At 30.6% G+C, this 12,338-nt stretch overlaps 1 protein-coding gene and 1 long non-coding RNA gene across 5 annotated transcripts; one reads left to right on the plus strand and one right to left on the minus strand.

The window, feature by feature from the left end:
- Positions 1–3,283: 3,283 nt before the first annotated feature.
- On the minus strand, positions 3,284–4,799 carry LOC101211316 (probable ribose-5-phosphate isomerase 2). The gene has a single exon (XM_004135013.3). It carries the CDS (start codon positions 4,357–4,359, stop codon positions 3,532–3,534), a length of 828 nt encoding a protein of 275 aa, XP_004135061.1. The 5' UTR covers positions 4,360–4,799; the 3' UTR covers positions 3,284–3,531.
- A 5,801-nt stretch (positions 4,800–10,600) lies between these two features.
- Positions 10,601–11,705, plus strand: LOC116403714. 4 transcript variants are annotated; one of them, XR_004216547.1, is made up of 2 exons: positions 10,601–11,111; positions 11,219–11,705. It is a non-coding gene; the product is annotated as an uncharacterized LOC116403714 (long non-coding RNA). The 4 variants fall into 4 exon arrangements; XR_004216546.1 differs by having other exon boundaries at positions 10,601–11,030; XR_004216548.1 differs by having other exon boundaries at positions 10,603–11,010.
- Positions 11,706–12,338: the final 633 nt, after the last annotated feature.

Consider the following 12,338-nt stretch of genomic DNA (forward strand, 5'->3'; position numbering starts at 1 on the left):
AAATTGCCAAATGAAATGATATTCTTGTAAAAAAAGAGGTATTATTATATTTAGGTAAGGAAATGGAAGGACAATTAAATTTGCCTTAATAAACAATTTATTGGACTTGAGGGGCTCTAATGTAATAAAGTGGAATTTTTGGGTATATGTGCAAAATTAGCAAAATTTGAAATATTCTCAAATTCTTGTTTAGGGTTATGATGATTCCTAGTTATGAAAATGGGTCCAATGTGAAGACAAATTTCTAAAGTAAAAACTTTAAAGTAGCAATCGAGAATTTATAAAAGCACTAAAAAGAGGAAATTTTGTTAAGTGTGTGGGGACAAATCTTTTCTTCTTCCCTTTTTTTTTTCTTTTCCAAACCTTTTGACTATTGAGAGCCAAATTGTGATTAAAAGATATAACGAGACGTTGAAAGTAAGAAGAATTGAAACAGTGGGTTTGGTTTGATTTTTCAAGTATTTAATTTGGTAAGAGAGATTTTTATGAATAGCAATAAAATAAAATAAAACAATTTACAAAATATAAGAGTAAAAAAGCTCAAATATACTATGAAAAAATTGATAGATTTTGTAATGAAATTTATTAAAAATATAACTTTTGACAAAATATTTACCTTCCTAGAAAATCAACACTAATATATTTTGTGTTTTTGGTATAGGAAACGTAAATAGTTTGTTAGTTTTTTTTTAAAAAAAATCCATTTTGATTTTGTTTTGTTTTTTTTTCTTTGAAAAATGTCCTAAAAATTATGAGAATTTTTTTAAAAATAGAAAAATTTGATAAACTATTTACATTTCAAGAAACAAAACCACTAAAATGTAAAAAAATTTATATTTGATTCTCTATTACGTTCAAATATTTTATCAAATGTTATGTTTTCGAAAATTATTGTTTTTTTGGGTCCTTACAAAATAGCGAAACAAAATTATAATAACAGCTTCATGTTACTACATTTTCTAAATTGCAAAAATAGCAAATTTAAAAGAATGATAGCCCTCCAATAGTCTTATTTGATATCACTAATTTTATCTATATTCATGATATAAAAAAAAAATGTCATGAGTTGTTTTTTTTTTTTTTCTCTAAATGTTTTTGTGATTTGTTGCCATTTTATTTATTTATTTTAATTATACTAATAATTTTCAAAACACCCATTTTTACTAAAATAATATAAATAATAAAAAAAAAAAAAAGGTTAGGCATATTCCACTTTTTGGGTATTGATGCTTTGTTGATTATTTTAATGAGTTAGTTGTAAAAGCATTCTAATTTTGGGGAGTTGGTTACCTATAAATGCATATAATAGAAAGTTTGCCTAAGCAGTAAACACTATTATTCAACTATAGACCATAGTAATATTAATAGAAATTTATGGTTATAAATAGTCAATTTGATTGATTGATTAATTAATTAAAAGAACAACCATATAAATGTTCTAAAATTTTTAAAACACACATTACCCATTTGGCAGAAATTAGGATTTTTTTTAAAAAAATTCCATTACCTATGACATTAATCAATACTTTCATCAAATGGTAATTGAGTTACTAATTTGACACAACCTAATACAATAATGCAATATATTTCATGTTACATGAAAGTAAAAAAATAAATTATTGGCAGGAACTATCAACATATTTTCATAAATAGAACTAAAAATAGTAATTTGATAAGAGACCAATAATACTTCAAAGTATTTATTGATATGTAGAAGGTTTTGGAATTATCCAATTTTGGAGGGCATTAATAAAAAGAATCAAAAGGGAAAGGACAGTTTGTAAAAGGTAAAGAATCATAAAATTAATGGGAATGGGGCCAGGATGATATGTTGTTGGGCCTCCATGTACAAGAAAATGGGCCCATTGTTGGAAGTTTTTTGGTTCTAAAGCCCATAATTCAGGCCCTACTTTGGGGCCCAGGTGGTATCTTACAAGGATGCAAATCAGTAACGATGATAATTTGTTGAAAAAAATGTGACAAATAAATGTTGGATGGAAATTAAAATATTTAATAAAATCCATCAATAGTTTGGAAAATAAAATAGAAAAAAAATTAGAACTCACTGTATGCACTGTTAAGGTATGTTCATGTTGACAATCTAACTTTGAAAGGAAAGATGCCTAATTGTTAGACGAGAATACGGCTTTCTCAAGCACGAAGAGAGAAATTTGGATTAGAGATTGTACCTTAAATGTTCGTTGTCATCTTGATGATGCTTCGAAGCTAAGACCAAACTTCGGAGCATGTTCGGAAGTGAGGTTAAAATGGTTAGAATTACTAATGTTCTTTCTAAATTTACTTTTAATAATGTAAACCCACATACGATTTTAACTCGATAAATATCTACCAACGTTGAAGACTTGTCTTAAGTGCTTGCACCTAAAAGCCCTTTGGTGCAACTTGAAAAATCATTCCAAAATGGGTTTAATAAAATGTTATTATCACCATTTCAGATTCAGGTAAAGCTAAAAAGCAAAGAAACTCAGCACTTGAAAGTTGAAACAATAACGAGTATGACGTAATGGCTTCATCGATTTGAAACAACTATGCAGAGGAAATTCTCCATCGGTTTATCAGAAATCAAGTAAATCTGCTCTAATTTGAAGATACTCACAGCTTTGATTTACTGAATATCTATTCACATGTAATAGTAACTTAATTGGGTTGCTCCAAATCAAGTTGCTCCACCTAAGTGAACTAACTTTTGAAACCAAAGAAGATGACCATAGACCATAAATTTGAAAGGATGTTGCAAACAACCAGCCAGATCTTTAGCTATTTGTGCTTGCAATGAGGGAAGGAGTAAACAAACAATTCTCTTAAAACAAGGCTAACTAGGGAATACTGAATCAGAGATTGAGCAAGTCTAATTCAAACCCAACAAAAAGGTGACAAAAACAAATGCATTGGAAGTTGTATTGTCAAGCTATAACCCAACCATACTCCAAAATGAACATTTCAAGAGGTTCAATTGATTTGGGGTGGAATTTTCAGGCAACAAAAGGGTCAAGATGAATGCAATAAGATTTAGAAGAAACAGTTCCAACAAACCAACAATGCTCCCAAAGCCTACCACAAACAAGAACTGTCCACAAATGAAAGCATCAAATGAAGATGGGAACCTACCAACAGAAGATTTTCAAACATAATGAAATTACAAGGAGTAAAGAAACTGCACAAATGACAAGCAGATATCGTAGTGCTAAAAGGAAGAGTTCTGAAGCCCATAACAAGCTCCAAAGGCTAAGCTATGGGGAAATTTTGCAAGGAAAAGGGAGACTGCTCATTCAAAAAGGCTAATTTATAATTATAACTCATCTTAGTAAGTTGTTCACTGAGAGGTCAATTCCTAAAATTGTATCTAATTGGTTCTAAGGAACCAATAACTCTTCTCTATTACAACAATAACTGATCAAGGTCGCCTAATGATAAGATAACTTCAGAAACCAAAAAGATACAAAATGTTATAATAGGGTATACCCATTTGAGGAGCCATTAAAACATCTCCAGCTTCGTTCATGGTACTTGCTACTTATTCTTGATGGTAATTCCAAGTTCTCCTGCAACAATCAAAGTTGTGGCCATACCAAGAAACATTCCATGCTCAACAACACCAGCAAGCCGCAAAATTTCATCACTGGCAACATTCAAATCTCCAATATCTTCCTTGAAATATAAGTCCACAATGTAATTGCCATTGTCAGTAACAAATGGTTCTCCACTTTCACCTGAGGTTCTGAGCTTTGCAACACAACCAGAGCCTTCAAACAGCTTCTGCAGCCGCGCAGCGGTGAAGTTCCAACAAAAGGGCACAATCTCCACCGGCATGGCTAACCCACTGCCTCCCACATACTTAACCAATTTTGACTCATCAACAATCACAACGAACTTCTTGCAAGCACCCTCCACCATTTTCTCTCTAAGAAGAGACCCCCCACGACCCTTCACCAGATTGAGATGAGGATCGACCTCATCAGCGCCGTCGATTGCGAGATCAAGAACAGGGTGCGAATCTAGGTCTGAGAGAGGGATGCCCAATGAAACAGCTTGCTCATGAGTTTTTTTGGAAGTGGGAATTCCTATGATGTTCTTAAGCTTCCCTTGGCGCAACAGCTCCCCGATTCGATCAACGGCATGCTTGGCGGTGGAGCCGGTGCCAAGGCCCAGAACCATGCCGGATTCGACATATTCTACAGCCTTATACGCAGCAATCTTCTTCAATTCGTCTTGAGTTAGAATCCCAGATGACAATGGCGGTGCCAAAAGGCCAGATGGGGTGGAAGAAGGCACCACAATGCCGGTTTCCATGGCGGATTTGTCCGACCCAATAAATCGACGGTAATAAGGAATAGCCATAACCCCAAATAAAAAACAAAACAAAAAAAAAAAAACCCTTCAAAATCTAATTCTGAATCAAAAGGGGTTCCGCATGGGCCTCAGGAATTGACAATAAAGTGGAAGCAGAGTGCAAAACAGAGGAAACCCAAATGGGTTAAAGTGAGAATGAGAGAGGAAAATCAGAGAAAAAGGTGAGGCTTTTCTCAACGATTTTCTGTTTGATTCTCGGGAAAAAGCTCCATTTTAAAGGGGAACGGAAGAGGGAATGAGGAACCAACGAAGTTATTGCGTTTGTTTCAAAGAAACAATAAAATTCATAGGATTTTGAGAGATTAGAGGACGCGGTGTGGAGAAATTGGCCACTCTCCGACGGCTCACATCTCCCATGCGAATTGCTATTATTATATTCATTCATTCTATCTTTCCAAATTCACATAATTCAACTTTGAAATATCATTTTTCTAAGTTACAAAATCTTTTTGGCGGTGGGTTCATCATATTATAAAGTTTCAATTTAAATTCTAAACATATATATATATATATTCTTAAAGTTTTAGTGGAAAACAAAATTGTTTTCGCTTAGAAATTTATACAGATTATAAAGTTAATTTAAGTGATTTTTTATTTTTATTATTACAAAAACTAAAATTGTTACAAATTTCGAGTCTTTAAATTATTTCAAACTAAATATTATTTGTTAAAATTTAAGAATTGAATTACTACTTTTGACACCTTGAATCCTATTTCAAATTGCTCTCGTTTAAATTAGTAATTACAAATTTAAATTTGGATAAATTATAACAAAAACTAACCTAACATAATTGATATATAGCTCAGGTTATTGATCAATACTTTTGTGATTTAATATTTATACTAACAAATTCAATTGTTAATCTATGTACTTATTTCAATTTTTTGTAAGAACAATTGCCTTAGTTTGAATTTAATCCTTAAAATATATAATGGATTTATAAACTTCTAATTTTATATTTAGTAAATCTCTAGAGTTTTATATTTTTCAACCATCAATTTTCTTATGTATTTCTATGTGCTATTCTAACTGATGTTTTTTTAATAACTTTTTTCCAAAAATAAAATTATTAATTTTATATATTCTTAATAAATGAATTTAGAAATTAAAACAAATCTTCAAATTGGAATTATGTGTAATGGTATAAAGATTTTAAATGGAGAAATTGTTGTGGAAAAGAGGGAGAAGTTTCATTTGTGTTTGATGATTTTGTTTTGACTTAGAGTTGGCCACCGTCAAACTAAAATAGACCTTATCATTATTTCTTTTGCAAAGTTCACATTCCCTTTAATTTTCATGCCTACTCTTCTCTAAAAAAAGAATAAACAATCATGCCTTAGTTCTAAATAAAGATATCATGAGTTCTCTTCTTTGAATTTGAAGATTTTATCTTATAGCATATTTTGATTTCAAAAAGATTGAATATATAGAATAATTGCTTTAAATGAAAAATTATTCAAAATATTTGTGAATGTAGGAAAAGTTTATTGTCTAACGCTCTATGTCATCGATCATACGTGACCAAAAATTAGATTCGTTTCAAACTTTAATATTTGACTTTTTCTTTTTGTTGAACGATTACGTACTTGATCTATTACTTGTAATGTTATGATAGGTATTATTCAATAACTATTGAAAAATCAAATTCTATTTTTGATAAGCAATTTATTTATTTTACTTATAGTTTTAGAATTTCCTTACTTGTCTTTTACAATTTATTTACAACCAAAAACAAACTATAAAGTTACTTATTTGCTCGTCTTCTTTTATTATATATGTTTTTTATCAATAATTTAAAACACTAAAAAAAAAGTAACTTTATTGAAAGTTTGTTTTTGTGTTTTGGATTTAGCAAAAAATTCAACCTGTGTACTTAAAAAATAAAAACAATACAACTCATAGAAGAAAATAAATTAAAAAAAAAAAATCGAAATAGTTATCACCTTAATTTTCTAAATATTTACTTTTACGTTTAAAATTGGCTAAAATTTTAAAGTTTTTCAAAACATAAATAAATAAATAAAAGAAAAGAAAAACCAAAATGATCTTAGATTATTAAACAAAACATATATTTAAGATTGAGAAATAAAATATTTGGCAAAAGAGTGTCATTGTCATCATAAGAATGAAGCAAAAAATGGTCCATTTCAAACTTTATTATAATTACACATTGCCCAAACAAATAATAACAACAACAATAATAAAAGAGCATGAAATTTGCCTTCATTACAATTCTCTCCACAATAGACAATTGTTATCAACTCCCTAATATATTGCCTTCACGAGCATTATCCCTATCTTTTGCTTGATCTTATCATCTAACATTATTGCACTTCCTTTTTCTTGAAGAAAACAGTCATAAAACACGTTAAAACGTACCAAACCTCTATATGACATACAAAATAAAGAAGAAAAAAAAAAGACGTTAATGTCTGAGATAATATCCAAATTCATATATAAAAAAGGAGACTTTTCCACTCACGTTTCTCCTTAACCTAGAATCTTAAACTATTTTTGGACTTGACCTTGGTTTGGAATAGGTCGACCTATGCAACGCAACACACATGGGTTCTTTGGAATTCATCTAGGACTCGTGCTTAGGTTGGAAGGGGATGATATGGGTCGAGCCAATAGATGCAGTTCCATTACTTTGCTAGCAAATATACCAATTTTGTGATTGGATCCAAATTACACCATCACAGAAACCTTACACCAATCTATCTACTTGATTTTCAGTTTTTCGAAATAAATTAAAAGAAAGGAATGGGATTCTCTTGAGGGATATTATCAAATAAACAATGATTTAGGTTAAGTTTCCAAAGGGATATTATAGAAAAGAGATGAAGTGTCCCTTTGGCGATGAATCAACGGCTGGGAGAGGAGGGAGGGTAAGTTAAATGAATATATGTATGGATGAAGATTGGGTATTGGAATATGGAATTTTGGATCAAACTTTGAATAACAACAAAAAATTGATATTAAAAATGAAGTTCATTCACATTCACGTGCGTCAACAAAAGCAATATCAATGGCAACTAAACATGGGAAAAGTTGTGGAAATTCAAAGGGAGTTTTCATTTTCTTTTTCCAGTTTTTTCAATGGACAATTTACAGTTGCACTGTTCATTTCTTGGTAATTTTGTCATTTTCTACCAAAAAAAAAATTAATTAAAAAAAGCAAACAAGAAAAACAAGGAAAACAAGGAAAATCAAATATATATATATATAGGAATATTCTAAACTTGTTCTTGAAACGTTTTAGTTGATGGATATTAGAGTTACTTCGATTCAATCAAGAGTATAATGGATTTTGCAATATCTTAAATCAAATCAATCCATTATGGATTCTACTTCAAAATATGTGGAGGGAAAATTGTCAAAAGAAAAAAAAAGAAAAGAGAAAAAAAAAGAGAGGTGCTTGGATGGAATACTCAAATGTGTGCGTGCATATAGCTCAACAAATATAAAATTTAAATGTTCAATTCTTCCAAACTACCAACTTTTTTGTGGATAATCTAATTTATAATGTATGTTTAGTCGACTTTTCCATTCTATTTGGTTCTTAAATTTAGAAAAGAACACATAACATTTAAGTTCATAAACTTTTAATTTTGAGATTTGTGATAGTTATTTAAAATTTCAATTTTGTATCTAATGATGTTTAAGATTGATTAAGTAGATTCTCACAAGTTAAGTTATAATTAAGTTGATAAATTTTCAATTAAAGTCATTTAGTTTGCTCTTCACCAGCAAAGGAGAGGGAAATTAAAATAATTCACATTGTCGGGACAAGAGTGGTTGAAGTAAATTTCACTATACTTTCAACAAACGTCATAAGCAAGTAATAATCCTCAAAGGATATAACAACGTATATATATAGAAAGGGAGAATGAGAACAAATATTTGTTTGCCAAAGGAGAAGTGCATGAAACTTTCCTTATTGCATATCCTCTCAGGCTACCAATTTAACTCTTGAATAGAATGAAAACTCTCACTTATTCATTCAAAAGTTAGCTTAAATTGATGGGTAAAGAGTTCTTAAATACAAATACTTTAAAGCTTTTAGAACCATTTCAGTTTTAGCAGAAAAAAGAAGAAGAAGAAGAAGAAATCTTTAGCCTAAAGAACACAACGACTGAATGCATTTAGTGGAGAGAAAAATACGTGCATACATTTTTGGGTTAGGATTTAATTTATCCCAAATGGATTTCACAAATTGTGAAGTTTGAAACTATTTTTCTAATGAAATATTGTATTTTTAATTTAAATTGTGTGGTTGGGATGAGCTGCAAGCGAAGCTCATGATAGCAACCAAATAGCCATGTAGCTTTTTGATTAAAGAAAAATACAAAAAGAGAGTAAAAATTCACTAAAAAAACAAAAGAGAGGCAAGAAACAATATAATGTTAAAAGGGATATCCTTTTGTGTGATAGTTAAATGTAAAAGCAAGAGAAGGAAACAAGAAAAAGAAAGATGGTTGAAGAAGAAGAAGAAGGGAAAAAATAGGGTTTAGAGTTTATGTGGGTAAGAATAGAGATGGGGAAGATGAAAAAGAAAAGGGTGTGTAAGAGTGTAAGTAAGTACAACTAACACTAAAAGTAAATAAAATAAAATAGATATGATAGGAAATGACAACACTAAAAATGAACATTATTTGCTTTCTGATACTAAGATTCTGATTCCTGGGAAACCCACCAAAAGGCCAAAGGTCACACCATGCCCTCTCCCACCCTAAAACCCTAAACTCCCATTTCAAAAATAAAAAACTCTAATATTAAAACACATTTCAAATATAAATGAAGAAAAAAGGATTGGGATTGAAAACCATAAGAAAACAAACATGAGGGTTTTCAGTAAGAAGGGTTTTAGACGCATGAGTTTGTATGATATTGAACTTGATGTTCAAAACATCTATATACTCTATGAACTGAACCAACATAGGCCTAATTTAAAAAGTTTAGTTAACTTGTGAACCAAATAACATTCTACTTGATGCATGAGAGAGAGGAAGAGATGTAGTTAGAATAGGAAGTGATGGTTAGAAATGGGGTTGGAAAAGAACCAAATAATAAGAATTGGTTGTGTTTAGTTTGTTGAGTATTTTCTGTCAGAGAGCTAAAGCTGCTGAGGCTGAGAGTGTGAGAATGGGGAGTGGTTTTATCATTATGTACACACACCTCATGCCAAACAGTAACTTTCTATTTTTACTTTTTTATTCTTTGATATTAATCTTTTGAGGAAGATCTATACATTACGTGAACCACAAAACTTGGGATGTACTCCATCTAACACCATACAGTGATTTAATATTTATAATGAAAATGAGGAAAGATTTGAACCAACTACTGCCCTGACCCTCTGAGTTTTAGTATAAATGAGATGAAAGAATTTAAACCATGAATCTCTTCGTTGAACTAAGCTCTTTTAGATATCGACTCTACAAGTTAAGTGAATACAACAATATTAGACAAATTCTAAACTCTACTCAAAGTAGTGTACGACACATTTCGGTATTCCCTCTTTAAATTATGACAGTGCCATCCTCATTAGAATGAAACATTTTGCAACGTTAAAGTCAGTGGAGAAATGGAACAACAACGATTCCTATACCTATGTAGAATATTTATTTCCTTGGGAGAAAAAATCACTTTTCCCTTCTCATGTGTTCCTCGTTTTAGGTACAATAGGAATCTTTCGCAATCTAGAACGTCCATAAGTAACATATTATTTTATTAGGTTGAAGAAGTCCTGATTTAAGAAGGTAATACGTTAAGTGGTTGATGTTAATAAGTGGTGAGGTCAACAGTGAATTCACTCTTTAACAACTTAATGTTTTACACAAAGCGGCAGAGTTGTTTATCTCGACTCCTTCATTGGCATGACTAAGAAACATAAGTTTTATATCTTATTAATTACTTTCATTTATGTCCACAACGAAACAATCTCCTGATTTCACAATTTTTTGGACGTAACAGCTCTACTTTCTAACTTACGTTTTCAAAAGTTTGTAAACAGTGTGAGTGTGGAGAGAGAAATGTATGAAAATATTTAGGGCCATACAGCTGTTTGATATGAAATCTAGGCAGAGAGGGTACAAAGACCAAAGACTTGTCCACTCCACTTGAAATGAAAGCCCTTTCACTTCATCATAACATCAGCTAACTTGTCCTTTTCCGTTCCTTGGTTTTTTCATGTAATACATTTCCATCTTAATTTTTCATTTCTTCTCCTTCTTTTCCTTATAAATCTCTCAAACTTCTCATCCTTCTTCCCCATGCAATGCACCCTTTTGTTTTCTCTGCATGGCCGTTCTTCACCCAACTGCTACAGAACACCACCCTCCCAACTTAACTGTTGTTTACTTTTTTAAATATTTTGTAAGGTTTCTCGGGTTTGAGAAACAAGGGAGCTCTCTTCAGTCCAGTCCAAGGCAGTTTTCTCGGTTGTTACTTAGCTGCTGACTCGTTGGCTCAATAACTGATCAACTGATATATTAGCTTGAACAATGATGTGTTTCTGAACCAACGATGCAGGAGCCAAGTTCAGCCATGGCTGTCACGTCTTGGACTGAAGGGAGCTCCCTCACCTTCCACTACCTTTGTTTGTTTCTTTACCTTCATATTTCCATTAACTTTAAGTTCCGTTCGATAACCTTTAGTACGTTGAAATCAAGTTTTTTAAAGAATACTTTTACCTACAAATAAGATAAAGTTGGCAAAAGATGTCTTCTGCTTTTGGGTTATCTCTATGAATCCAAATGTTTTATCAAAGATATTGTATTTTTTTTTTTTATAGATGTAGTTCATAATGTAGAGTCGTACTGATATTATTTTTCTTTGATGTAGACAGAAGATAAAGGAACTGAGGCTTACTGGCTGTGAGATCATGAAGATGCAGCAGATCATAATTACGTTGATGTCTTTTTCCACAAGTTCTCATCTCAGACTTCCAAATCACCACAATCCAATCCAAGGAAGAAGACCCTTTTCTCCATAAAGTCAAAACTACATGAGAAATCTTGAAGTGGGTCATAAATTTAAACTCGAGAGAAAATAAAGTAATTTAAGTGGTTATAAAGTTTTTCTTTTTATCGTGAAAAAGAGGAAATTGTTTATCTTGAGTAATGGCTTACGGAATTTAAGCTCATGACTTTTTCTTAAATGGTTAGAATTATTACTGTCTTAGGTCATGACCTTCTTTAGTACAATTTTTTAGAAGGATAATTAAATCTCAAACCCCATATGAAATAGAATAATTATGTCAATTACTATGATTTAAACTCACTTTTGTATTCTATCTTCCTGTGCATGTATGGTACACATCTTTGAATTATTTCGTTTTGGCTATTTGTGTGCAAGATTTAATACCCATTGGTATGCAGTATCTGACATCAATATTAAATGATAATCGTTGTATTCGATATGTTTTGTAAATAATCACGAATCATAAGAAAAATGATCACCTGTAATTTTCAATATATTTTAAAAAAATGCTAATGATAATCAATAACTTAGTTTAGAGTTTCTTTTTAGAATAATGAATTAACTTAGTTTGAAAGTACCAATTACTTAATATTTTAAATAAAATTGGTTTATAGATAACTTTTATCAATATTTTAAATAAAATTGGTTTATAGGTAACTTTTATCAATATATGTATGAAATTAAAATATTGATATTGTGATCAACATATTGAAATAACATTTTCACTTGAAAAAGTATAGTAAAATTTTAAAATCTATATTAGATTGAGATTGATAAAATTTTGTTTAGTGTATATGAATGTCACTAGTAAAAATTTTGCTATGTTTTAAAAATATTTTAATTTATTATATTATATTTGCTACGGGTGTTTATCAATGTATTCTATCAATAAACTTCGTTTACCAATATATCTATGGTTTTGTTATCGGGATTTATCGATGTCACTTAATGAATTATTAATGTATTTTGAAATTTTGCAATG

The sequence above is a fragment of the Cucumis sativus genome, chromosome 5, assembly GCF_000004075.3.
Source record: "Cucumis sativus cultivar 9930 chromosome 5, Cucumber_9930_V3, whole genome shotgun sequence".
Taxonomy (NCBI): domain Eukaryota; kingdom Viridiplantae; phylum Streptophyta; class Magnoliopsida; order Cucurbitales; family Cucurbitaceae; genus Cucumis; species Cucumis sativus.

What these genes read in the sequence shown, in the direction of transcription:
- LOC101211316 (XM_004135013.3), bottom strand. Translation starts at nt 4,359, where the DNA reads ATGGCTATTCCTTATTACCGTCGATTTATTGGGTCGGACAAATCCGCC.